The 24,346-nt window shown below is 42.7% G+C and overlaps 1 protein-coding gene across 1 annotated transcript in view; it reads left to right on the top strand.

The window, feature by feature from the left end:
• The first annotated feature begins 2,772 nt into the window (after window positions 1–2,772).
• The window catches only part of PSMB7 (proteasome 20S subunit beta 7), a 62,809-nt gene continuing 41,235 nt past the window's right edge, over window positions 2,773–24,346 (top strand). The window contains exons 1-5 of the mRNA XM_008006299.3: window positions 2,773–2,898; window positions 3,324–3,417; window positions 4,263–4,360; window positions 5,796–5,936; window positions 13,616–13,731. Coding sequence (XP_008004490.2) covers window positions 2,837–2,898; window positions 3,324–3,417; window positions 4,263–4,360; window positions 5,796–5,936; window positions 13,616–13,731 — 511 coding nt within the window. The 5' untranslated portion in view covers window positions 2,773–2,836. The remainder of the gene's footprint in view (window positions 2,899–3,323; window positions 3,418–4,262; window positions 4,361–5,795; window positions 5,937–13,615; window positions 13,732–24,346) is intronic.

Below are 24,346 nucleotides of genomic sequence, written 5' to 3'. Positions count from 1 at the left end.
CTGTTTCCAAATTGCCAATTTTTTTTTTTTTTTTTTTGAGATGGAATCTTGCTCTGTTGCCCAGGCTGGAGTGCAGTGGTGTGATTTTGGCTCACTTCAACCTCCGCCTCCCAGGTTTGAGTGATTCTCCTGCCTTAGCCTCCTGAGTAGCTGGGATTACAGGCACCCAACACAATGCCCAGCTAATTTTTGTATTTTTAGTAGATACAGGGTTTCACCACGTTGGCCAGGCTGGTTTTGAGCTCCTGATCTCAAGTGATCCACCTGCCTCGGCCTCCCAGAGTGTTGGGATTACAGGTGTGAGCCACCACGTCTGGCCCAAATTTCCAACTTTTGTAAGGACGCCAGTCCTGTTGGATTAGGGCCTAGTGACCTCATTTTTTAACTTGATTACCTCTGTAATATCAAGTCAAATTCAATCCATTTGGAATACCTCCAAGTAAGGTCAGCTACTGAGTTACTAGGGGCTAGAACTGCAGAATATGAATTTATTTTTCTCATTTCAACAGAAAACTCAGAAAGGTAATGAAAGGGAATTCAACCTTTGACAAATGTTTATTAAACACGCAGTTGTGATAGACACTAGTTCTAGGTGCTTAGGATGGCATTCATTCATTCATTTGTACCTAGAACCATGTCTGACGCATAATAGGAGCTCAATAAATGTTTGTTTAGTGAGAAAATTAATTCATTCAATAGTCATTCAGGCTGTAAAAGGAGCCTTCAATTCCCTCAGTAAAATAAGTTGAATTACATAATTACCTCTTAGGTTTGTTGACAGGGTGAAATGAATGTATTATTAGTAATAACTATAAGAAGCTTCTATATGCTAAGATAGATGGTCTTCGTGTACAACGTTCAATACTCACAGCAGCCTTATTCAAATGAAATTCACTGGCCGGGCATGGTGGCTCAAGCCTGTAATCACAGCACTTTGGGAGGCCGAGGTGGGTGGATCACTTAAGGTCAGGAGTTTGAGACCAGCCTGGCCAACATGGTGAAACCCTGTCTCTACTAAAAATACAAAAATTAGCTGGGCGTGGTGGCGTACGCCTGTAATCCCAGCTACTCAGGTGGCTGAGGCGGAAGAATCCCTTGAACCCAGGAGGTGGAGGTTGCAGTGAGCCGAGATCACACCACTGCACTCCAGTCTGGGTGATAGAGGGAGACTGAGTCTCAAAAATAAATAAATAAATAAATAAATAAATAAATAAATAAAATAAAATAGAATTCACCTAACATAGAAATCACCATTTTAATCATTTTAAAGTATGCAACTCAGTGGTTTTTAGTGTATTCATAATACATATATATATATATATATTTTTTTTTTTTTTGAGGGGAGGGAGTCTCCGTCTGTCACCCAGGCTGGAGTGCAGTGGCCGGATCTCAGCTCACTGCAAGCTCCGCCTCCCGGGTTTACGCCATTCTCCTGCCTCAGCCTCCAGAGTAGCTGGGGCTACACCCGGCGCCCGCCACCTCGCCCGGCTAGTTTTTTGTATTTTTTAGTGGAGACGGGGTTTCACCGTGTTAGCCAGGATGGTCTCAGTCTCCTGACCTCGTGATCTGCCCACCTCGGCCTCCCAAAGTGCTGGGATTACAGGTGTGAGCCACCGCACCCGGTCAATGAGACCACCTTTTGACGCAGGGCAGGTAAGCCCCAAAGTGGAGCTGAGCCCACAAGGGTTCTTGGCTTTGCCCAAGAAAGAATTCAAGAGCAAGTTGGAGGCAGAAGAAAACGGCTTTATTGAAGTGGCGGCGTTACAGCTCCATGACTGCTCCTGCAGAGCAGGGCTACCCTCTTAGGTAGAGTCAGGGCAGTTGTGCATTGATATTTATACGTACTTTTAATTACATGCAGATTAAGGGGTGGTTTATGCAGGCGTTTCTAGGGAAGGAGTAGTAACTTTTGGGTCATGGTGCCATTGCCATGGAAAGGGGCGGTAACTCACGAGTGTTGCCATGGCAACGGTAAACTGACTTGGCGCACTGATGAGCTAGTTTTAGGGAAGCCAGCTTCCGCCCAGGCCCTGTTTTAGTTAGTTCTCAGTTTGGGCAGGTATCTCAGCCCCATCTCTGAACGGAGTCTTGCCTTCTACCTCACCTTTGTAGAAAGTTTTTGCCAATACATGTCTTCCACCCTCTCAGGTGCATATCTAAGAGGGTACTACTTTTTGGGGGAACTGCCAAATTGTTTTCCAGAGCAGCCGCACCATTTTGCATTCTCACCAGCCCTGTATGGGGGTTCCAATTTCTCCGAACTCTCGCAACCTTTGCGCTTTTCTGTCTTTTTGTTTATGGCCATCCCAGTGGGTGCGAAGTGGGATCTCGCTGTGGTCATGCTTTGCATTCACCCGATGACTAACCATGTTGAGCCTCTTTTCACAGACTTACGGCCATTCCACAGCAGCCTTTTGAGCTAGGTGTAATCTCCATCTGATAGTGGAGGAAACAGATTCAGAGAGTTAAAGAGACTTGCTTAACGCAAGGGGGTGGTGGGGCTGCGCCTGGGACTTGGGTGTGTCTGTCTCCGAAGCACCGCAGAACCAAATTAAAGGTAGAAGCAGGTCCAGTCTGAGCGGCAGGAGACCTGGTCGCCGGTGCGTTCACTTTGGACAAGTCCTTTCCTCGTTCCGGGTGTTACTTTCTCCTCCGTGCCACTTGGGGCGATATACTTCAAACATCTCTGGCTTCTCTAGGAACCAGAATCTCTAAGATCAATCGTTCCAGTGCGGCGTTTGCCCCGCCCCTTCAGTCCCAGTTGCCAGCGACGCCGGAAGTGCTCGGATCTTTTGGTTTGCGCCCGCCTCCGGCCCGGAAGTGCTCTCTTGGGAAGATGGCGGCTGTGTCGGTGTATGCTCCGCCGGTTGGAGGCTTCTCTTTTGATAACTGTCGCAGGTGCGGCCTTGCCTGGGGCTTGGCTCAGGGAGGGAGTAAGAGTGCGGTGCTCGGGTGGGAGCTGGGCAAAGGCCTGATACGAGAATTCTGAGGGAAGAGTGCATGGCAGGGCCTGTGGCCCGCGGCCCGTGTGACTCAGGGGAATCAGGGCCTGGGCGTGGGTTTCTCCTGAAGCCGGGTCTGCTCTCCCACCTTCAAAGCGCTCTCGGCCACCGTTTATCTCCGTCTCCTAAGGCACGTCACGGCCCCTCTCTGAGACTGTCTTCGTTCAAAACGGGAGAACAGTGCTGATGGGAGGATTCATTGAACAGATGGGCGTGAAAACAAATAGTAGCTTTACTGAGTTCTCTGTTAGGCACTCTTCATGCCAGTGCTGCGCGATGTGGTCCTGCCCTTCAACACTTGATTCTCTCATTTGCTCTCAGGAATGCCGTCTTGGAAGCCGATTTTGCCAAGAGGGGGTACAAGCTTCCAAAGGCCCGGAAAACTGGCACGACCATCGCTGGGGTGGTCTATAAGGTAAGCCAGGTTAGGGTAAGAGCAGCAGTGACTGAACCGGTAACAGGAATCAGAACACTTGGCTTCCTCTGTCTCTCCTGGCTCGGTCTGGAAAGGCAAATACTAGAGAATACATCAGGAGACCGTCTTTCAGGAGGGACTGCTTTTGTCTGGTTTTGTGTGCTTCTTAACAGTTTATGTTCTTTCCTCACTTTGCTGAGTTTTTTTTTTCTTTTTTCCTTTTTTTTTTTTTTTTTTTAACAGGTCAGTTAGCTTCTTAATTACTAGTTTAGGAAGCCGAAGTATGTGATGGGACATCACGAGATTTGGGGTCAGACAGGTCTGTCTCACCTTTGAACTCTATAATGCTGATTCCAACTTCGGGCAGCTAGATTTCCTTCTCACAGGTCTCCTTCAGATGCATCAAATGGGGATAACTCCTGCCTTAAATTGTTGTAAACGTCAAAAGAGATAATGATTACCTGCGCAACTTGTTTTAAGGAAGAGCAACATGTTTTAAAAGGAAATTGACTGTGATGGCTACTTTAATGGGAAGATTCCTGAGTCTTAATCCAGGTTTTTTCCAGATTAGCTCTGATTTGCAAGGAATTCACCAGACACCTGAGCCTCACTTGAAACTGGGAATATTTCTTACCTACTCAGGATTCAATTAGTAGCATTTACTAAGAAACTTTTTCTTAAATCCTGAAAGTGTAGCACAATATTTTTGGTATGAGTTTTGTTTGGCGTTTTGAGATTAGGGGAGCATGGTATGGCCAACATAGTATTCCCTAAAGTAGAATGGAGAGTTGTGGTTGGTTTATATTTGTAATATTGTTTAAAAACTTTTTTTTTTTTCTCAATAGGATGGCATAGTTCTTGGAGCAGATACAAGAGCAACTGAAGGGATGGTTGTTGCTGACAAGAACTGTTCAAAAATACACTTCATATCTCCTAATATTTAGTAAGTATTGATTCATTTGAATAACTCTTTTATTTTCAAACGTGTCAGGGTAAAAATTGACCTTCCTGTGCTCTTCACTAAAACCTGTTGTTCAACCTGTATTTTCTATCTCCTTTAAATGGCATTTCCGTCCACCCGTTACCCAAGCTAGTCATCTTCAAGTCCGCTCTTTGCTCAGTCTCCAATTGCATTGGTAGCCAGTTTTGCCCTCCCTGTGCCTCTTGAATCCATTCCCTCCTATCCTTTCCTTTGCTAAGGCTCTAGTTTGGGTTCTTTCTTTTTTTTCTTTTTTTTCAAACATTAACTTGAACCATAGAGGTTCTTTTTTCTTAGCTGAACTATTGCAGTTATTTAATTTGCCTCTCTTAGGCATCCTATTGTTCACTCTTCTGCCATATTGGATTTTGTAAAACATAGATCTGATGACGTCCCTTTGTTAAAAAGCTTTTCATGAGACTTGTCACATTTCCACACGACTTTTAGGATAAAAATCAAAATTCTGTGGCCTTGCACAGTCCATAGAAAGCCTACCCTTCAAGCCTCTCTTTCAGTTGCCATCACCCTGTGCTCCAGTTGCATCTGAACTGTCATCTGAACTGTCCCTGTTTCCCTCATCTCCAAGCTATTCCACTGTTGCTTATGTGAGATTCTATTTAGAAACTCTTCCTTCTCTGCTTGTAGAGTGTTTTTATTCCATTTTATTCCAGGTCATATATAACCTTTTCTTTTCTTTTTAAAATATTTCTTGTTTTTTTTTTTTTCCTGGGAGAGATGTGGTCTCACTATGTTGCCTAGGCTGATCTTGATCTTCTGGCCTCAAGTGATCATCCCGCCTGGGTCTCACAAAAAGTGCTGGGATTACAGGCATGAGCCATCATGCCCAGCGTGAAACCTTTTCTTAATAATCAGAATCAATTGCTTTCTCCTCTGGTTTCCCGTAGCATTTTGTACTTATGTTACTACAGTATATTAAATTATGTATTATAATTTTCGTCGTCTTGTGTGTCTTCCACTCAACTTTGAAATCCAGTACAAGTCCTGTCATATTTTCTTTATTCCCAGTGCTTAGTGTAATAACTGGTATCTGATAGTAAGTACTTGGTAGATGTTGAATTGCAAGACTTTTAACACACCTTGCACTTCTGTACAACTTGGATATATTTGTAGCGTTAATGAAATGCATAGTCTTATCACAGAAACCAATAATTTCGTACGTTCCGTTGGGCCATAGATAATATATTTGCATATAACTAGATGCATTTTCTTAATTTTCTGTTCATTTAAGATTGATTAAGCAGAAAAGTTACAGCATAGATACACTCAAAAACATCTCTCTGGGTACCTGGACTTCTTGGAAGTTATCCAAGAACCCCCTACTTCTAATTGAGCCCTCTGATAATTGGATTTCAACTGAGTTTCTAATTGGATTTTTCAGTTGTTGTGGTGCTGGGACAGCTGCAGACACAGACATGACAACCCAGCTCATTTCTTCCAACTTGGAGCTCCACTCCCTCTCCACTGGCCGTCTTCCCAGAGTTGTGACAGCCAATCGGATGCTGAAGCAGATGCTTTTCAGGTAAGTTTCCAGAATGGGGATTCCTGGTGGTATCTTTTGCTCATATCTTAGATTTTTTCAGCCAGGAGAAGCCTAGAAAGTAGCAAAAAAGCCTTCAGAAATACACATTTTGTTCCAGAAATCAGTTGTTATGTTAAAGAGCCACTTTAAATGGTTTTTGATAGTGCATTTGAATTTCTGGGGCCTGATTCTTTTCATGAGTAAATCACATGTCACCAGTTGAGTCATTTCCTGAAGCATAGGGATATTACTGGGTAAGAGAAACTTTTTTGCTCATAGTAAGAGAGTTATAGCTGGAGGAACTATGAATTTGTATTGTGAAACTACTCTCTCCTCCCCATAAACACAAAGCCAAATGAGTGTCTCCCCTTCCCCCCCTGCCCCCTTTAGGGGCAAAATAACAATGAATGAAAAGTGGTATTTATAATTGGCTGTCAGTGGGTATGATAATATTAATATTAACCAACCTTTATCTATCTCTTACTCTGTTTCAGGACCTATGTTAAAGTGCTTTACGCATGCTCTCATCCTTTTAACTGAGATAGGGGCTATGACCTGACCTTCATTCTCTGCTGACTCACAGCTCATATTAGTAATTTTGTTTCTCTTTCTCCTTTAATAATTGCGTCATTACCTTATGTTTGTATGGGTCTTGGGAGTTTTCAAAGTGCATTTTCTTATTGGCTTCTCATAAGAGAAGCAGTGATTATAGGAGAAATACCCTGGGCATTTAGTCTTGGGTGGAATACTGGCTTCTCCTTTAGGGACCTGCCTTACCTTTAACATATTCTTTGCCTTTTTCCTTCTATGTGAAATGGATATCATAATACCTGCCCCTAGCAGGGTTGTTGTGAGAATTAAAGGGGAGCATGAATAGACAGTAAAGATTTTGAACTGGTGGCTTATAGGCCATCAGCTTGTAGAGAAATTTATTTGGATCATATGGCTATTTTTTTTTTTTTTTAATAGTGGCTAATAATTATAAATGGGTAGATTTGAATTAAAAGTCTAGATTTTGGCTTGGCACAGTGGCACATGCCTATAATCCCAGCACTTTGGGAGGCCAGGGTTCGCGAATCACCTGAGGTAAGGAGTTCGAGACCAGCTTGGCCAACATGGTGAAACGTCTCTACTAAAAGTACAAAAATTAGCCAGACGTGGTGGCACTCGCGTGTAATCCCAGGTACTCGGGAGGCTGAGACAGGAGAATCGCTTGAACCTGGGAGGTGGAGGTTGCAGTGAGCCAAGGTCATGCCACTGCACTCTAGCTTGGGTGACAGAACAAGACTGTGTCTCAAAAAAAAAAAAAAAAAAAAAAAAAGAAGTCTAGATTTCTGTCTTTTGAAAACATTCAGAAACACGTGGTCGTAATCTTCGGGAACTCATTGGTGGATGTTGCCTTAGAAGTGGGAGTGGGTACTCTGTCACATTCTCTGCCTGGCTCACCTCACTGTTCCCTTCAGGGCCCTGGCCTTCTTGAGAATTTGCGGGTCCTCCTCTGTGTGTCTAGCATGGCCTGTGGGTTTTCAGTAGTGTATATGAGGTTGAGGGTAGCCTTGTAGCAAGGCCAGTAGTATAGTTCCCATTTTACAAATGAGACCAAAGCCTAGAGTCATATGTATAGGAAGCATAGTCTACCCAATTGCTGCTTTGTGTTTGTGTACATATCATTGTTCTAATCCAGGAGAATTATTGCCAACCAAATTCTTCCAGTACAGTGAGTAGAACTTGTTAAAGCACACCTATTGATTAGATTTCTGAAGAGATTTGTGGATTTTAATTTTAAATATAAAGCTCCCTCTGGTGGCTTGCTTGGCACATTATATGTAAGGCTTTTTTGAAAACTTTTTCTATACAGTGTGTCTATGTAATAAAGGCAATTTTCAAGCTTCTAAAATTGCCGCAAATAGAATGTTTCAAGATTCCTTGTAATGTCATTTAAAACAATTAGCAAAATAATCTAGCACGTTTCTGTTAATCACTAGAATGTTTTAAAGAATTCTAAAGTCTCTGCCGGGCGTGGTGGCTCATGGCTGTAATCTCAGCACTTTGGGAGGTCGAGGCGGGTGGATCACGAGGTCAGGAGATTGAGACCATCCTGGCTAACATGGTGAAACCCCATCTCTACTAAAAATACAAAAAATTAGCCGGGCGTAGTGGCAGGCGCCTGTAGTCCTTAGGCTACTTGGGAGGCTGAGGCAGGAGAATGGTGTGAACCCGGGAGGTGGAGCTTGGCAGTGAGTCAAGATAGTGCCACTGTACTCCCGCCTGGGTGAAAGTGTGAGACTCCGTCTCAAAAAAAAAAAAAAAAAAAAAAAATTCTAGTCTCTTTTCAGTGTTTTGTCATTTTTTAGTTTAAGATACTTTGTAAAAGTTAAATTTTATCAAATTTTGAGAGGAACATTTAAAAATATAAACCAGCGTAATAGTTACAGTCTTTTATGTCCTCTTACATTTTTGGTGAGTTACATAAAATGAGAGTGGTTTAAGGAAAGAGTTTAGGATTTGACTTTAGAACTTTGGTTCACCTCCCACCTACAGCACTGACTGTTGTGTAAATTTGGGTGACTCTTTCTCAACAAAATGAGGATTATAGTTTCTGTCTGTCTGACTTTTGAGGAGGACAGGAATAAAGAAGCTAGGCTCTTACCTTGCCTACTACAGAGCCTACTGCATAGTTAGAGCCCCATAAAATTCAGTCTGGAAAGGGATACAGGGTGTTCTTGGTACTGCTGTACTTTTTTTTTTTTTTCTGAACTGCCCATTTCCATGTATGTGAATCAGTGAGAAAATAAGGTTTGATAAACAGAAGTGACCTCTTTTCCCTTACTTAAGCACTGCCTTTATCTCACACCTATGCTGGCTCGATGTAGTTGATGTAAGTAATGCTTGTTCTGTGGGCATGGAGCCTCCTTGTTGAGTTGCATAGAAATATTAGTGAAATGCTGTTCTGTGTTCTGGAAACTATTACTTGAATATGTAGAGGCTCTTACATTGTAACTTTTTTTCTAATAAACGTGTACATTTATTGTAGGAAATTTAGAAAATACTGAAAAGCCCAAAGAACAAAATGAAAATTTTGCCATTCGGGGAGCATCACTCTTGGTTTACTGTATATTATTCCAGTCTTGTGTCTTCTAAGTTCTTCCCTTCCTCTCTTCCTTTTATATTACTATTACATGTTCATGGTAAAAACAAAACAAAGCTGGAAGATACAAACAAAAAGAATATAAAAAACTACCTGAATTCCTGCCACCCACAAACAATTAGTGCTAAGAGATTATTACACAACCTTCAAGGTTTTAAAAATATGTTCAGTAATATTTTATTAAAAAATGGGATTATAGTTGTACGGACTCTTTATAGTACAGCCTAATCTTTTCACCTAACAGTGTGTCTTGAATGGGTTCTATACTAGGGCATTTCAAAATGAAAATAACTGTTGTTAAACTTATAAAAATAATGTAATTGTAAAAAATGTAGACGCTAGAAACCTGGATAGAAGTAAATGCCACCTGATGTTCTGCCACTTAGACACACACACTGTAAATTTTTGAAGATCTGTTTTTCCGTACCTTTTTTTCTAGACATGTATCCTTGTATGTATGCATTTAAAAGAATGAACTGTTTGTGTGTTGTTTTGTAATTTTCCTTATGTACATAATAGTATGTTACAAATATTGTTCCAGTCAGTAGATGAGTTTTTCTCTTGAACCCATAGAGAAGTTCTGAATACTTGTAACTCTCCTGAAATCAGAAAAAATGTTTGTGTGTACTCTTATGGAGGAAAGTTTCCACAATTGTAATCAGTTTTTGTTTTTTGTTTTTTTTTGAGACGGCGTCTCGCTCTGTCGCCCAGGCTGGAGTGCAGTGGTCGGATCTCAGCTCACTGCAAGCTCCGCCTCCCGGGTTTACGCCATTCTCCTGCCTCAGCCTCCCGAGTAGCTGGGACCACAGGCGCCCGCCACCTCGCCCGGCTAGTTTTTTGTATTTTTTTTAGTAGAGACGGGGTTTCACCGAGTTAACCAGGATGGTCTCGATCTCCTGACCTCGTGGTCCGCCCGTCTCGGCCTCCCAAAGTGCTGGGATTACAGGCTTGAGCCACCGCACCCGGCCAATTGTAATCAGTTTTTAAAAGGGCTCTGTGACCCATAAAAGCCTAAGAACTATTAATCAGTATCATAATTTTTGGTGGTGTCATAGTATCCGTTTTGTGGCTGTGTTACAACTTAACCAATTTTTGAACATTAATGAAATTGCCCATTTTAAGGTATTTAAGCTATTGTTAGGTGTTCTATGAACGCTTTGGAACGTAGAACCTTTGGGTTCTGGTGTAATTAATTCCTTAGACTGTATTCTAGAATAAATGCACATTTATTTAGTTTTGCACATTTAACATTTTGAGAGATGTTGTCAGAGCTCTCCGTTGACAAACGTTGTACTACCATTAGTAGCAAAGGAGAAAATGCAGCATGATTGTTAAATTTTATTTTATTTTAGATAGAGTCTCTTTCTGTTGCCCAGGCTGGAGTGCAGTGGCATGATCATGGCTCACTTAAAAGCAGTGCATGGCGGATGACTTGAGCCTTAAAATTCTAGGCTCAAGTCATCTGCTCGCCTCAGCCTCCTAAGTAGCTGGGACTAAAGGCCCATGTCACCATGCTTGGCTAATTTTTTTGTTGTGTTTGTTTTTTTAAACTTTTTGTAGACGATCTCTCACTATGTTGCCTAGGCTAGTCTCAAACTCCTGGCCTCAAGTAATCCTCCTGCCATGACCTCCCTAGGTTTTGGGATTACAGGCGTGAGCCACCGCACTGAGCTTAGCATGATTTTTAATGATTGTGTGATGTTCTGTTGTACAGCCGGATCAGTTTAGCCGTTTCTCCCTCTGCCTGTTTCCAGTTTTTTAATCATCATAAACAATGCTGTTGTGAGCATCCTTGTGCATTCATTTCTGTATATTTGTCTGTTTATATCCTTAGAATAGAGTCCTGCTAGAATCTCTGGATCAGTAAATTACTGAAATTTTAACGATTTCAATAATTTGCCAAAACATCTTGATTCTTTTAAAGGCATATAACAGTTAATATTTTAGCTTAGAAGGCAACTAGCTGATTATTATTGACTTTATTTAAATACCCTGTTCAGTAGACAGTTGGCATAGTAGAATAGGCACTGGACTAGTTGAGGGTGGTGGGACTGGGCGATTGTGGCTTCTCTTCCTGGAGCCCTTGGCCCTAGTCTCACCCTGCTGCTAGCTCGTGTGGCCTTGAATCAGTTTCTTCCCTTGTCTGGGGCTCTGTTCTTTTTTTAGACTACTTCTAAAATCTTTTCCTAGGAAGTTCTTGAAGTTTTTACTTATAAATGGAAGGTTCTTTTTGAAATAACAATTTGGTAATCGAGGAACAGGGCAAGTATTGGACCACTGTTCTGTTTACTTAGAGCACTTCTGGATGGGTGGCTATGTCTCAGACAAAGTTATGACTTTGGTTCTTGTGTTAATTTATTTGTAACAGTTTTAATGATTACATTGTTTGGCAAATTCAGTATGTGTTGGTTTTGTTTTTCTTCCCAAAGAGCTGAGGGCTCACAGTGGAGAACTTTAAATCCAGCATGTTTATCTAGCACAGCAATTCTAATGTTAAAAAACTGTACCAAATACAGGGAGAGGAATCTATAGAAATGGAAAAAAGAGTCCAAAGGAACAAATATGTGCACAATTAAATGGAGATGGGGTGGGTGGAAAATGTATTCCTGTGATGTTCCTGAAGAAGTGTAAGGTTTTTTTTTTTTTTTTTTTTTTTTTTTTTGAGACGGAGTCTGGCTCTGTCGCCCGGGCTGGAGTGCAGTGGCCGGATCTCAGCTCACTGCAAGCTCCGCCTCCCGGATTTACGCCATTCTCCTGCCTCAGCCTCCCGAGTAGCTGGGACTACAGGTGCCCACCACCTCGCCCGGCTAGTTTTTTTTTTGTATTTTTTAGTAGAGACGGGGTTTCGCCGTGTTAGCCAGGATGGTCTCGATCTCCTGACCTCGTGATCCGCCCGTCTCGGCCTCCCAAAGTGCTGGGATTACAGGCTTGAGCCACTGCGCCCGGCCGAAGTGTAAGTTTATCCTGTGGGTAGTAGCAGTGGTTTCTTACGCTATCATGGAGTTATTTTAATATTCACTTTCCTGAATGATGAAATATTTTCTTTGGATATGCGTTCATATATATGATTATAATGTGGGTTAATTCAAAGGCAAAGGTGTTTCAACATGAGCTGTTTTTCTGTTTGGGCTGTGGTGAGGTTGATTTTTTTTTTTTTTCTTTTTTTTTTCTGAGACAACTCTTGTTCTGTCCCCCAGGCTGGAGTGCAGTGGCATGAACATGGCTCACTGCAACCTCTGCCTCGGGCTCAAGGGATCCTCTCACTTCAGCCTCCCGAGTATCTGGGACTACAGGTGCATGCCACCACGCCTTGCTAATTTTTTGTAGTTTTTGTAGAGACAGGGTCTCGCCATATTGCACAGGCTGGTCTTGAACTCCTGGACTCGAGTGATCTGCCCACCTCGGCCTCCTAAAATGCTGGGGTTATAGGTGTGAGCCACCATGCCTCGCCTTTGTGGCTAGGTTGATAATTTGAATAGTGGAACAGCTGAGCTTAGCACCTCATTGTTAACTTTGGAGGTGGAGTATGTGCTGATCCCAGAGAGGTGTGATGGGAAAAGTGCTGATAATCTTTGGAGTCAACCCAATTTGATTTTGAGACTGGGCAAGTTCTTAATGTCTCTGGGTTGATTTTCTTTTCTCTAAAATGGGAATGATAATGCTGTCTTTTTTTTTTTTTTTGAGACGGAGTCTCGCTCTGTCGCCCAGGCTGGAGTGCAGTGGCCGGATCTCAGCTCACTGCAAGCTCCGCCTCCCGGGTTTACGCCATTCTCCTGCCTCGGCCTCCCGAGTAGCTGGGACTACAGGCGCCCGCCACCTCGCCCGGCTAGTTTTTTGTGTTTTTTTTGGTAGAGACGGGGTTTCACTGCGTTAGTCAGGATGGTCTCGATCTCCTGACCTCGTGATCCGCCCGTCTCGGCCTCCCAAAGTGCTGGGATTACAGGCTTGAGCCACCGCGCCCGGCTTGATAATGCTGTCTTTTAAAGGGGACTATGGGCTGGGTGTGGTGGCTCACACCTGTAATCCCAGCATTTTGGGAGGCCGAGGTGGGAGGACTGCTTGAGTCCAGGAGTTTGAGACCAGCCTGGGCAATATGGCAAGGCCCCATCTCTACAAAAAAATACAAAAATTAGCCAGGTGTAGTCCCAGCTACTCAGGAGGCTGAGGTGGGAGGATTGCTTGAGCCTGGGGAGGCTGAGGCTGTAGTGAGCCATGATAATAACCACTGTACTCCAGCCTGGGTGACAGAGTGAGACCCTGTCTCAAAAGTAATAATAATAATGGGGGCTGTGAGGCTGAGCTGAAATGAGGTGTGTGGAGTGCCTCACATAATTTATACTGGCTGATAGTAGATGTTCATCTAATGTTCCCTTCCCTTTTTTGTTCCCATCCAAACAATAACCCCTTAATGAAACAGTCTTAAAGAAAGCTTTTTGTTTTTGTTGTCTGACTTGTCATGCAACTTTTGGCTAAGTTACAGTGATGCTCTGTGGACTCATGTTTTTTTTCTTATGCATACTCTCATCACCAGGTATCAAGGTTACATTGGTGCAGCCCTAGTTTTAGGAGGAGTAGATGTTACTGGACCTCACCTGTACAGCATCTATCCTCACGGATCAACTGATAAGTTGCCTTATGTCACCATGGGTGAGTGTAACATTTCCCTGATGTTTCAGAGTACTCTTACTTACTAAGATGGTCTCTTGAGGAGCTGGTCTGTTTTCTCTTAGAAGAGGAGGTGCAATACAGTGCTTTGATTCATTCAGCAAATATTTACTGAGTTCCTACTACAGATTAGGCCCTGTTCTAGGTGCTTGGTATATAGCAGTGAACACAATTCTAATAGTGATTCCTGCCCTCGAGGAGTTTATATTTTAGTGAGGGTAAATAGACAATAAACAACTGTGAGAAGTATAATACACAGGTATTATAAATATATTTATTATGAATATATTTTTTATAGTCTGAAATCTGAAATGCTCCAAAATCCTAAAGTTTTTGAGTGCCAACGTGATACTCATTGGAACATTTTTATTTTTATTATTTTTTCTTTTTCAAGATGGATTTTTGCTCTGTTGCCCAGGCTGGAGTGCAGTGGCAACCTCTGCCTCCCAGGTTCAAGTGATTCTTCTGCCTCAGCGTCCCAAGTAGCTGGGATGATAGGCGTGTGCCACCATGCCCGGCTAATTTTTTGTAGTTTTAGTAGAGATGAAGTTTCACCATGTTGGCCAGGCTGGTCTCAAACTCCTGACCTCAAGTAATCTGCCTGCCTCGGTCTTCTAAAATGCTTGAATGGATTAGAGGCATGAGCCACTCTGCCCAGCCTCGTTGGAGCATTTTTGATTCTGGATTTTTGGATTAGGGGTGCTGAATTGGGTGAGTATAATGTAGATATTCTAAAACGTGAAATCTGAAACACTTCTGGTCCCTAGCATTTTGGATAAGGGCTACTCAGCCTGTATTAGAAAGTGATATTAAGAAAAAAAGGTAATACGGATGGTATTGTACTATAGTTAAGATACTATCTTTGAGAGAAACTGAGTCAAGTTCATATGGAAATGCTCTATTTTTTACATCTGCATATGAATTTGCAGTGATCTTAAAAAATTAAATTCACACATGATAAGGGGACTTGGGAGTTTTGGGCAGGGGCTGGGGTGGAGGCAGATGGCAGTGTTAAATAGAAAGATCAGTGCCAGGCATTGTGGCTCATACCTGTAATCCAGTGCTTTAGGAGCCTGGGGTGGGACGATTGCTTGAGGCCAGGAGTTTAAGACCAGCCTAGGCAAACATTGCAAGATCCAGTCTGTACCAAAAAAATATATGTGTATATATATATATAAAAGCTGGGTGTGGTGGTGTGTGCCTATAGTCCCAGTTGCTCGGGAGGCTGAGGCAGAAGGATTGCATGAGCCCGGGAGTTTGAGGTTGCAGTGAGCTGTGATCAAGTCATTGTACTGCATCCTGGGCAACAGAGTGAGACCTTGTCTGTTGTTTTTTTTTTTTTTTTTTTTTTTTTTTTTAGAAAAAACAGTTCTTATGAAGAAGATGAGATTTGAGTAGAATTCTAGAGTAGAAGCCTCACATTGAAACTTGTCGAGTACATTTTGACCTACAGGAATGATCATGGTCCTTCTTTACTACTTAATCTCTGAGGGATTAGGGTATTTGCTTTCTGTCTGAACCTCGATTTCCTCACCTGTGAAGTGGTATCAGCAATACCTACCACACCAAGTTGTGATGGTTGGAAATAACATACATAAAGCATGTGCTCCAATGCCCGGTCTGTAAATAGTAGCTATTTTTTTTCCCCCTCTCTTCCTCATTTGCTAACCAGCGTTTTGCATTTATGCTTTAGGTCTAGCTGCTAGATTAGGAGATTTTATTCTTTTGACAGTTTCTCACTCTGCTGCGCAGGCTGGAGTACAGTGGTGCAATCACAGCTCACTGCCACCTCAACTTCCCCAGGCTCAGGTGATCCACCCATCGCAGCCTCCTGAGTAGCTGTGACTACAGCCACGTTCTGCCACACCTGTCTAATTTTTGTGTTTTTTGTAGAGATGGGATTTCGCCATGTTGCCCAGGTTGGTCTCGAACTCCTGGGCTCGGGTGATCTGCCTGCTCCGGCCTCCCAAAGTGCTGAGATTATAGGCGGCTGATAATTTTTTTTTTTAATGACTGCAAAAAATAGTGATAAAATTATATTTGGAAGAATTGGGATTTTCAAGTTCTAGCATTTACGTTATTGCTTCTGGGTCAAATTGCACAGGTCCAGAACTTCGAACAGGTTGTGTGTATTGTGTAGCTGGTGTTTTTCCAGCTGTCGTTTACCCCTTATATTTTCCGTCTTGGTGTCTTGGCTCCACATCTAGGAAAACTGCTGCCTTGAGTAGTTTGGAAATTGCCAGTTTGAGACTTTACTATGCCATTGTGTTATTATCTAGCCTCTTACTAGGTTTTTATATAACAGATGTTCACTGTTTGTTGGGGAGAATGATTTACCCCCAGATACCATATGGATGAATCTTTGCAATTATTCTAAAATGACGATACTTATGGTAATTTTAGAATTTTTCTGAATTGCTTTATTCAAATGTATTTGGTATCTCCATCAAAGTATTGCTTTTATTTCTCCCCATCTGATACCTTTAAATGGTGGTAAAGGTGGAATAACCTTTTCTATTAAGTAGTTTTATTTCTTCTCTTTTTTGCTTAAATTTCAGACTACAGAAAAGTAACAGTAATGTTCAACAAACACTGATCTGTCCTTTGCTCAGATGTGTCAGTTGTTAGCATTTTGCCACATTAGTTCTGCCTCTCACACACGTTGTTACTACTATCATTGTTTCGTGTGCGTGGGGAACCATTTGAGAGTAAATAGCAGGCACCACAACCCTTCACCTCTGAATCCTTCAAGATGTTCTCTTTTAGCACCTTGATAAAGTCATCAAATTTAAGAAGTTTGACATTGATACAAAGCAGCTTCATTTGTAAAATGGGAAAATTGGTTTCTCTTGCCTGTGAACTGTGGTAATTTGTGTCATGAGCATAAAGCTGAATTAGGAAAAGTTGTTGAAAGTGAGTAGGTAAACAGCTTTGTGTCTGCCCATTTCACTTCTGCCACCCCACTTTGTGCTTTTTCCTGGCCAACAGTGACCTCCTGTCTGTCCAAGTCTCATTTGAGTTCCCAGTGATGGATCCACAGCTCTGAGTTTATAGGAGAATTCTATTTAGAAACCACTGACTCCACACAGACTGGTTTTGCTGCCCTAAAATACCAGACTAAGGAGAATGAGACATCAGTAACATGTGATTTTAATACCCAAGTAAATTGTTACTTTGAGGTCTTGTTTGTTCCTCCACTCATATATCAGCTTTTTTTTTTTTGAGGCTGAGTCTCGCACTGTCACCCAGTCTGGTGTGCAGTGGTGCAATCTCTGCTCGCTTCAACCTCTGCCTCCCAGATTCAGGTGATTCTCCTGCCTCAGCCTCCCCAGTAGCTGGGACTATAGGCTTGCTGCAACCTCCACCTCCCAGGTTCAAGCGATTTTCCTGCCTCAGCCTCCCGAGTAGCTGGGACTACAGGCACGTGCTACCATGCCCAGCTAATTTTTGTATTTTTAGTACAGGGGGGTTTCACTGTGTTGGCCAGGCTGATCTCAAACTCTTGACCTCATGATCTGCCCGCGTCTGCCTCCCAAAGTGCTGGAATTACAGGTGTGAGCCACCACGCCCGGCCTTATCAGCTCGTTAGTGAGTGCCTTCTGTATAAAGGAACTGTAGCAGGCAGCACAGATAGAAGTGAATATCAGGGTCTTTGTCCTCAGATACCCAGTCTAATGGGGGAGACAGATGTACACACTGACAAGGGCAGGAGGGGACCCAAGGGAGAAAGAAAGGGTCACTTCCAAACTGGGGGAATTCAGGAAGAACTTCACTTGAGCCGAGTCTTAAAAGGATGATTGGATCTTTTCATTCGTTTGTCAGATGTGTATTTAGCATCGTTAGTGCCAAGCACTTGGCTAGGAGCTGGGAAGATTAGTGGTCAACACATCACCTGCCTCAGAGCCTATAGTCTTGTGCTGGAGACAGGCATTAGACAGGTGAATTCACATGAACCTAGAAGAATGCATTGTGATAAGTGTCCCAGAGGAAAAGAACTTTCATTAGTGAGGATACTAGGAAGGAGTGTGTGGCTAGTGGGTGTTTGGGAAGTCCTTTCTGAGCAAGTGACATTCAAGCATTTTCTAATGAATGTGATTTGTGAACATGACAGAACATTGAAGTGGGACAAAGAAGTATAAGAAAAGTCTCCTTCACATCCCTCCGGAGTAACCACTCTTAAGAATTGTTTGTATTTTTTCCAGAAAATGTGTTATGATATACTTTCACGTATCTCCTTCTCTGTCATGTAGTTACCCCTGTAAAAAAAACACACATAAATGAGCACATGCTATACATAATATTCTTCCCTTACTATTAACTTGTTTTGAAGAAGTGTTTGCATCATCTTATGTGGGCCTATAGAATTTCTGTAATAGCAAGCTGTACAGAATCGCATTATGTGGCTATACCCTGCTTGCTGACCCATTCTTCTAATTAATATCTTGTTTTTCATATTTTGGTAACAAATGTGTCTTGTTCTACTTGTATAAATACATACTTCATTTAGATACATTCTTAGCAGTGGAATTTCTGAATTAAGGTGTACACGTTTTGACCAGAATTCTCTTTTGTAAGCAGTTGAGTCACTGGATGATTTAAAGAAGAGAGGGATTTTTGAGAAAAGTATAGCAAGTGACTCACAACGTAGTTGGAAGGGCAAGAACTGGGTTTGGGGCCAAGAACAGTGTCTCAGTCTATGCCGCGGGCACAGCCGGTGCCGGACCCTGGCTGCCGCAGAACTGAGCCTTCCTGCCATCCCTTCCGCCACCAGAGAGTTCCTCATGGGGAAGGTGGGTGCTTGTGATTGGTGAAGCTCAGATGGCACTGGAATTCTCCGGACAGAGGCAGGAAATACAGCGGCTGGGCAGCCCAGAAAAGGGACAGTGCATTTTACCTTTTGAGAGCTATTGCCAAATTGCTGTCCAAATTGCTGTCCAAAAAGCTGACACGAGTTTATACTCCCACTAAAGAATACAAGGACGCTTGTCTCCCACCACCTCACGGATGCTGAGTGTTTTTGCCAGTCTAATGGGTGAAAGTGGAAAGAAGGAACACTTAAACGCCTGAGAGATGAGTAGGAATTTGCTATGCACCCCTTACCCCGAGGGATAGACTCAGGCCTGTAGTGCACGAGGGCTCCGTGTGGTTAAGCACTGAAAGGCCAGAGTGTGCTGCATGGGGACGGCAGGAGCAGTGAGTGGGGGCGGGGCAAGGGACCCATGCAGTGGGTGCAGCAGAAGCAAAGATGGAGAGGGTGGAAGAGGGATGGATGTTGCCTAGTGTGGAGTGGAGGCAAGGCTGGAAAGCAGGCCCCGGGGGTCCAGATGCTGCAGGCGCAGGCGGAGCTGTTTTGATTTTGTCCTGGAGGTTTCCTGCTCAAAAGCCAGGGAATGAGAGGATTAGGTTCGCTTGTTAGAAGGAGCAGCTGACAGCTGTGGGGAGCATTGGCGTGAGAGGCCTGGGGCAGGGAGGGAGCTTGCATCCTGGCCAGAAATGTTGAGGGTGAGGACTAATCCAGTGGTGGTGGCAGTAGGGATGGCCACTGTCATTACAGAGATCTCTCAGCAGCTCACCCTGGGCCACATTCTGGATTTCTGTCATCATTCTCTCCTGGCCTTCCTCAGTGCCAGCTCCTCGCTGGCTCTTGGCTGCAGTGTTGCAGTCACTCCTTCATTTGGGGCCACCTCCCTTTTCAGTTGGGCTCTAGGCCATTTTTCTCATCTCATTTCCTGTTCTTCCTTCCCTTGTGCCCTGGGCTTTTGTGGCAACAGCCCCCTCGTCCTCCTTTGAACAGAGCCTAACACCCATTGCTGCCTCCTTCCACAAGCGCATTTTCTGCCTGGAGTGTTCCTCCTCCTTACCCTGAGTGTAGCCCAGAAGCCATTCCCTCCTGGCTGCCCCTGGCAGAGTTCACAAGTCCCTCCGAGGAGTGAAGCAGGATCCCAGGACTCCTGCCTTGGCCGCACTTTGCTTCCCCTAGGCATTGTCTCTCCTGCTCCTGCACAATTCTAGACCTCTGAGAATAGCATCTGTGCCTTACTCTCAGGGTCTCACAGAGCCCTGTGCAACTCAGTGAATATTTGATGGTGAATTAATTTTCTGATTCTCCGGCTTGTTTGTGCTAAAGAATGTCTGAAACTTAGTGTCAGAAACCTTAGCTGCTATTCGTTGTTTGTGAACTAGCAGTTTACAGTACCCCTGGAATGTAGTTGGTTTAGATTGTGTTCCATTTGTGTGGTCCCAGTTTAAAGTGTTGTAAATGTGACATGTCCTTTTACTTTTTTTTGTTTGTTTTTTTGTTTAAAGCTTAGTATGATTTTAAATTTAAAGCATGTTTATGGGAATGTCTCAGTGCCAGAGTACTGGGTGCTGGCACATTATTTTCAGTTAACATTCAGTGTAAGGGATGCTACTATTGCTATTTTACTGACGAGAAACCTGAAACTTAGATTTAGCAACTTACCTAGTGTTACTCAGCCCCATAAGTGACCAAGCTGGGATTTGAACCCTTTTTTTCTATCTCCTGCAAGCCCCAGTACAACACAGCTGCTGTGATTTTTATCATCCTACGGATGTGATTTCACTTAGCTATTAAGCCTTGCTTCTGAATACTAAAAATATACAAATTCCTGGTACTTGTTTTTGTATTTTTGACTGTTCTCTGCATGGGTTCTCTGTCCTGCAAGTTGAAAACAGTGTTTACTGAAACAGCCTTATTGCAGTAAAGGAAATTAAACTCTTTCTCTCTATATATGTATATATATCACCCCACAATTTTACGACCCAAAGACAACGTGATTTTTACTTTTTGTTTCTTTCCAATCCAAGTCCACTGTGAAGAGGAGCACTTTACAGAGAATGTAAGATCACAGTTTTGTATTGGCCTGGGCTTTGTCTCTGTGGCTGTCTTAGTTTCTTTCAGCCATTGTTCCGTGGTCGCAGCTGTGCAGGGCTAGCTTTCTTCCTAATCTGAGTTTGATTTTTGTTGTGGTTTTGTCTCTTCTTTTTTCTTTCACTTCCCAACCCTTCTTTCACCCCTCCCCTCCCCCACTTCTTTCCCCTTTCCTTTCCTTTTGAGGGAGTGAGGAGCTGGGTATTGAGAGAGAACTTAGAATTGCCAAAATTTGGTGGAGTTTTTTTTTTTTTTTTTTTTTTTTTTTGAGATGGAGACTCACTCTGTTGCCCAGGCTGGAGTTTAGTGGCTCGATTTCGGCTCACTGCAACCTCTACCTCCTGGGTTCAAGCAGTCCTGCCTCTGCCTCCCAAGTAGCTGGGATAATGGGCATGTGCCTGTAATTAGCCACACCCTGCTAATTTTTATAGTTTTAGTAGAGACGGGGTTTCACCATGTTGGCCAGGCTGGTCTCGAACTCCTGACCTCAAGTGATCCACCCGCCTCAGCCTCCCAGAGTGCTGGGATTATAGGCGTGAGCCACTGTGCCTGGCTGGATTTTGTTTTAATTCATGCTTATTATTTTGAGTGAGCTACAAACCAAACCTCACACTCCAGATAAAATAGAAGGTCCTCCTAAATGAAGTGCCTCCATGGAACATTAGCATTCACTGTGGAATCAAGGCTTTCTGTAATTGTAGCTTAAGTGAGAAAATGAATATTTCATCTGAATTCTCATGTTTTAGTTAGATTGTGAGTTTTTTTATTATGAAGAATAAAAGCAAAACTTTGTAATTAATCTTTTTTTTCCTTTTTTTCTGAGCGATTTGACAGTAAGAGCTGGAAGCTATAAATTAACCGGAAGACAAGGGTGTCTAAATTTTGTCTACCCATGGGCCTGTATTGGCGACTAGCCAGGCGCCTAAAGGCTGCTCTTAATTTACACTGAATAGAAGACACCTGTCTTGTCTTGCTCATCTTTAACTTGCTGCCCAGCTCAATCTGCATTGAACGTGGGGTCCCGGAGCCTCCTGTCTGAGGACTGGCCTTCCTGAGAGTTTACTTGGGAGACTAATATATCAGACTCTTTGTGGTGTGGCCTCTGAACAGCTTCTGCCCTAAAACCTTTGTGAACATCACATTGACCGTAATGAGAGCAGCATTCATCCAGCTACAGCACCTACACCTGTTGTGGGATGCCTTACTGATAATAATCTTTGCACCATTGTGAGGTGGGTGCCATCATCCCTATCTTAAAGATGAGGAAACTGAGGCTCAGAGAGGTTACTTGTACCACAAGTAAGGAAGTACGTGAGTGGGAATGGGAACCTCAGTCTCTGACTTTTTCCTGTTGGTACGTGGCATGTGGTTTATTCTCCGAAAAGAGAAAGGATCCCTATTGTTTCATTTACTTCTTTTTTAAGAGAGTAATTTGGAAGAGACTACTGGTGATCGATTCATTTGATTGTTAAAAGCTAGGCAAGATTTTTTGACTTTATTAAGAAAGGGAAAGCATTTTAGTTATGTTTTTATAGACATAATGTGGGTTCTTTTAATTCTCAGATTAATTAGCTTATTCTTTGAACTTGCCAGCTTTTCTTTATTAGGCAAGCTGAAGTAGTGTCAGAAGAAGCTTGGGGACCATCTTTTGCTATTAGCTTGGCAGTGTTCCTTGTAGCAGCATTGGCAAGGTATATAAAATTTTTGTTTTTGCCTGCTTATCCACATAGAGAATTAACATGAATAAAATTTCAAGCATGACATTCCTGAAAATGAGGTCCTTGGACAATTTAGAAATGCTAACTTAAGGAGTAAACATTGGTATGCACCATTAGGGAAGACTTGGGGTCACTGCCAGGGCCATCCAGGTAAAATTCTCCAGATAAACTGGTTATACAGTTTCCTAATTACTGGAATGCACCTACTAAGTCCCAGTTTACAGGGCCCCCAAGCAGTGAGGAAGATGTGGGACAGAGTAGTAAGCATGCTGGATGTCTCACCTTGTGGGCAGAAGAATCTTACAATTAAGTGAGAACTTAGGAACATGGATAGGGAGTTAAGATTTGCCATTGTTACGCTAAAGTACATCCTTTTCTGTATTTTTACACTAAAGTACAAGCTTTTCTGTATTTTTATACTAAAGCACAACCTTTTCTGTATTTTTATACTCAAGTACAACCTTTGTATAGATACTTTGATATCTCCACATGACTTGATTTTGAAAGTTATCCTGCACTGGATCAAATTAGTGCACTTTAAGATGGCAAATGTTTCTTCTGTATTCATTTTCAATTCTTAAATTGGATGCAAATTTAGCAGCATGTTTACTTCATAAAAACCTCAGAGGGCATATATATGAACTTCATAGCCGTGTGTTGCTGGAAATTCTTCTGCCTGCTCTGGGGTCAGCCATGTGGTTGACTGTGTATAAGAGGCTTTAGAATCATGTGTCTCCATCGGAACTGGATTGCCTCTGTGCTTAGGTCTAGGAGACCCTATTCCAGCAGGAGCTTTGTCCACACAGCCAGTGACTGCCTGGAGCAGGCTTTTCTCTAAACTCCTGAATGAAGTAGCACTTAGGATTCTGGAAAAAGAGGTGGAAGCCCTTGCTTTGGTCCTAGCTCTGCTTGACCAGAGCCTAGTCACCTAACCTCTGCAACTTCATAACCCCTATTTCTGAAATGAAGCTACTTTTTTTGACTTGTGAAGGTCACAGGGTTATTGGGATGCTGAAACGTCGCGTTTTATGTGCACATGCTCTGTAAATCACTGCTTTTTATGTGGATATGTTGCTTTTGGCGATTTTTTGAGGCAGTGTGGCTGAGTGAAAACTGGTTTTTGAAGTCAAATAAGGTTCAGATATTTTTTTAAAGATATTAATTAACTTAATTATTTGTTTTTATTTTTTAGGGGCAGGGTCTTGCTTTGTCTCCAGGCTGAAGTGCAATGGTGTGATTATAGCTCACTGTACCCTCAAACTCCTGAGCTCAAATGGCCCTCCCACCTCAGCCCCCCAAGTAGTTGGGACTTTGGGCGTACCACCACTGATTTTTTTTTTTTTTCCTTTATTTTTTTTGGTAGAGACTGGGTCTCACTGTGTTTTTCAGGCTGGTCTGGAACTTCTGGTCTCAAGTGATCCTCCTGCCTTGGCCTCCCAGAGTGCTGGGATTATAGGCATGAGCCACTGTCCTTAGCCTGGGTTCAGGTCTTAAGTCCAACATTCATTTAGCTGTTTGACTATGAACGTTGATTTCTTCTGTAATGCTTACTTCATGTGTGAGCATGAAGTGAGATACCAAACATAAGTCTTTTGTATGTAGCATGTTTTAGTGCCAATACATGTTTCTGTGTGTAGCTCTCTGTGTCAAGATTTCTCTGGCACTTCCTGCTTTAATATAAGATGCATTTTAGAAGATTTAAAATGTGCAGTGAATGGATTTTATATCTTAAAATTATGTTGCAATGGAGTGCCAAGAATAAAACAAGTGGGAACCAAAAGCCCAGTTGAAAGTTGAATGAATGCATCTTGTTTCCTGATTGCTGCAAAGGTGGTACTAAGCCAATAGATGGTGCCATGATATCAGGAAATGAGAAAATATTTACTTCTAAAATTCATCATATTGTTACAGGGAATGTAATATAGTCAGCCCTTGCCAGTTCTTAATCTATTCTAATTAGATTGGATTTTATTCTTGATTCTGTGTA

The sequence above is a fragment of the Chlorocebus sabaeus genome, chromosome 12, assembly GCF_047675955.1.
Source record: "Chlorocebus sabaeus isolate Y175 chromosome 12, mChlSab1.0.hap1, whole genome shotgun sequence".
NCBI classification, from domain to species: domain Eukaryota; kingdom Metazoa; phylum Chordata; class Mammalia; order Primates; family Cercopithecidae; genus Chlorocebus; species Chlorocebus sabaeus.
This window is presented reverse-complemented; position numbering and strand designations above follow the sequence as displayed.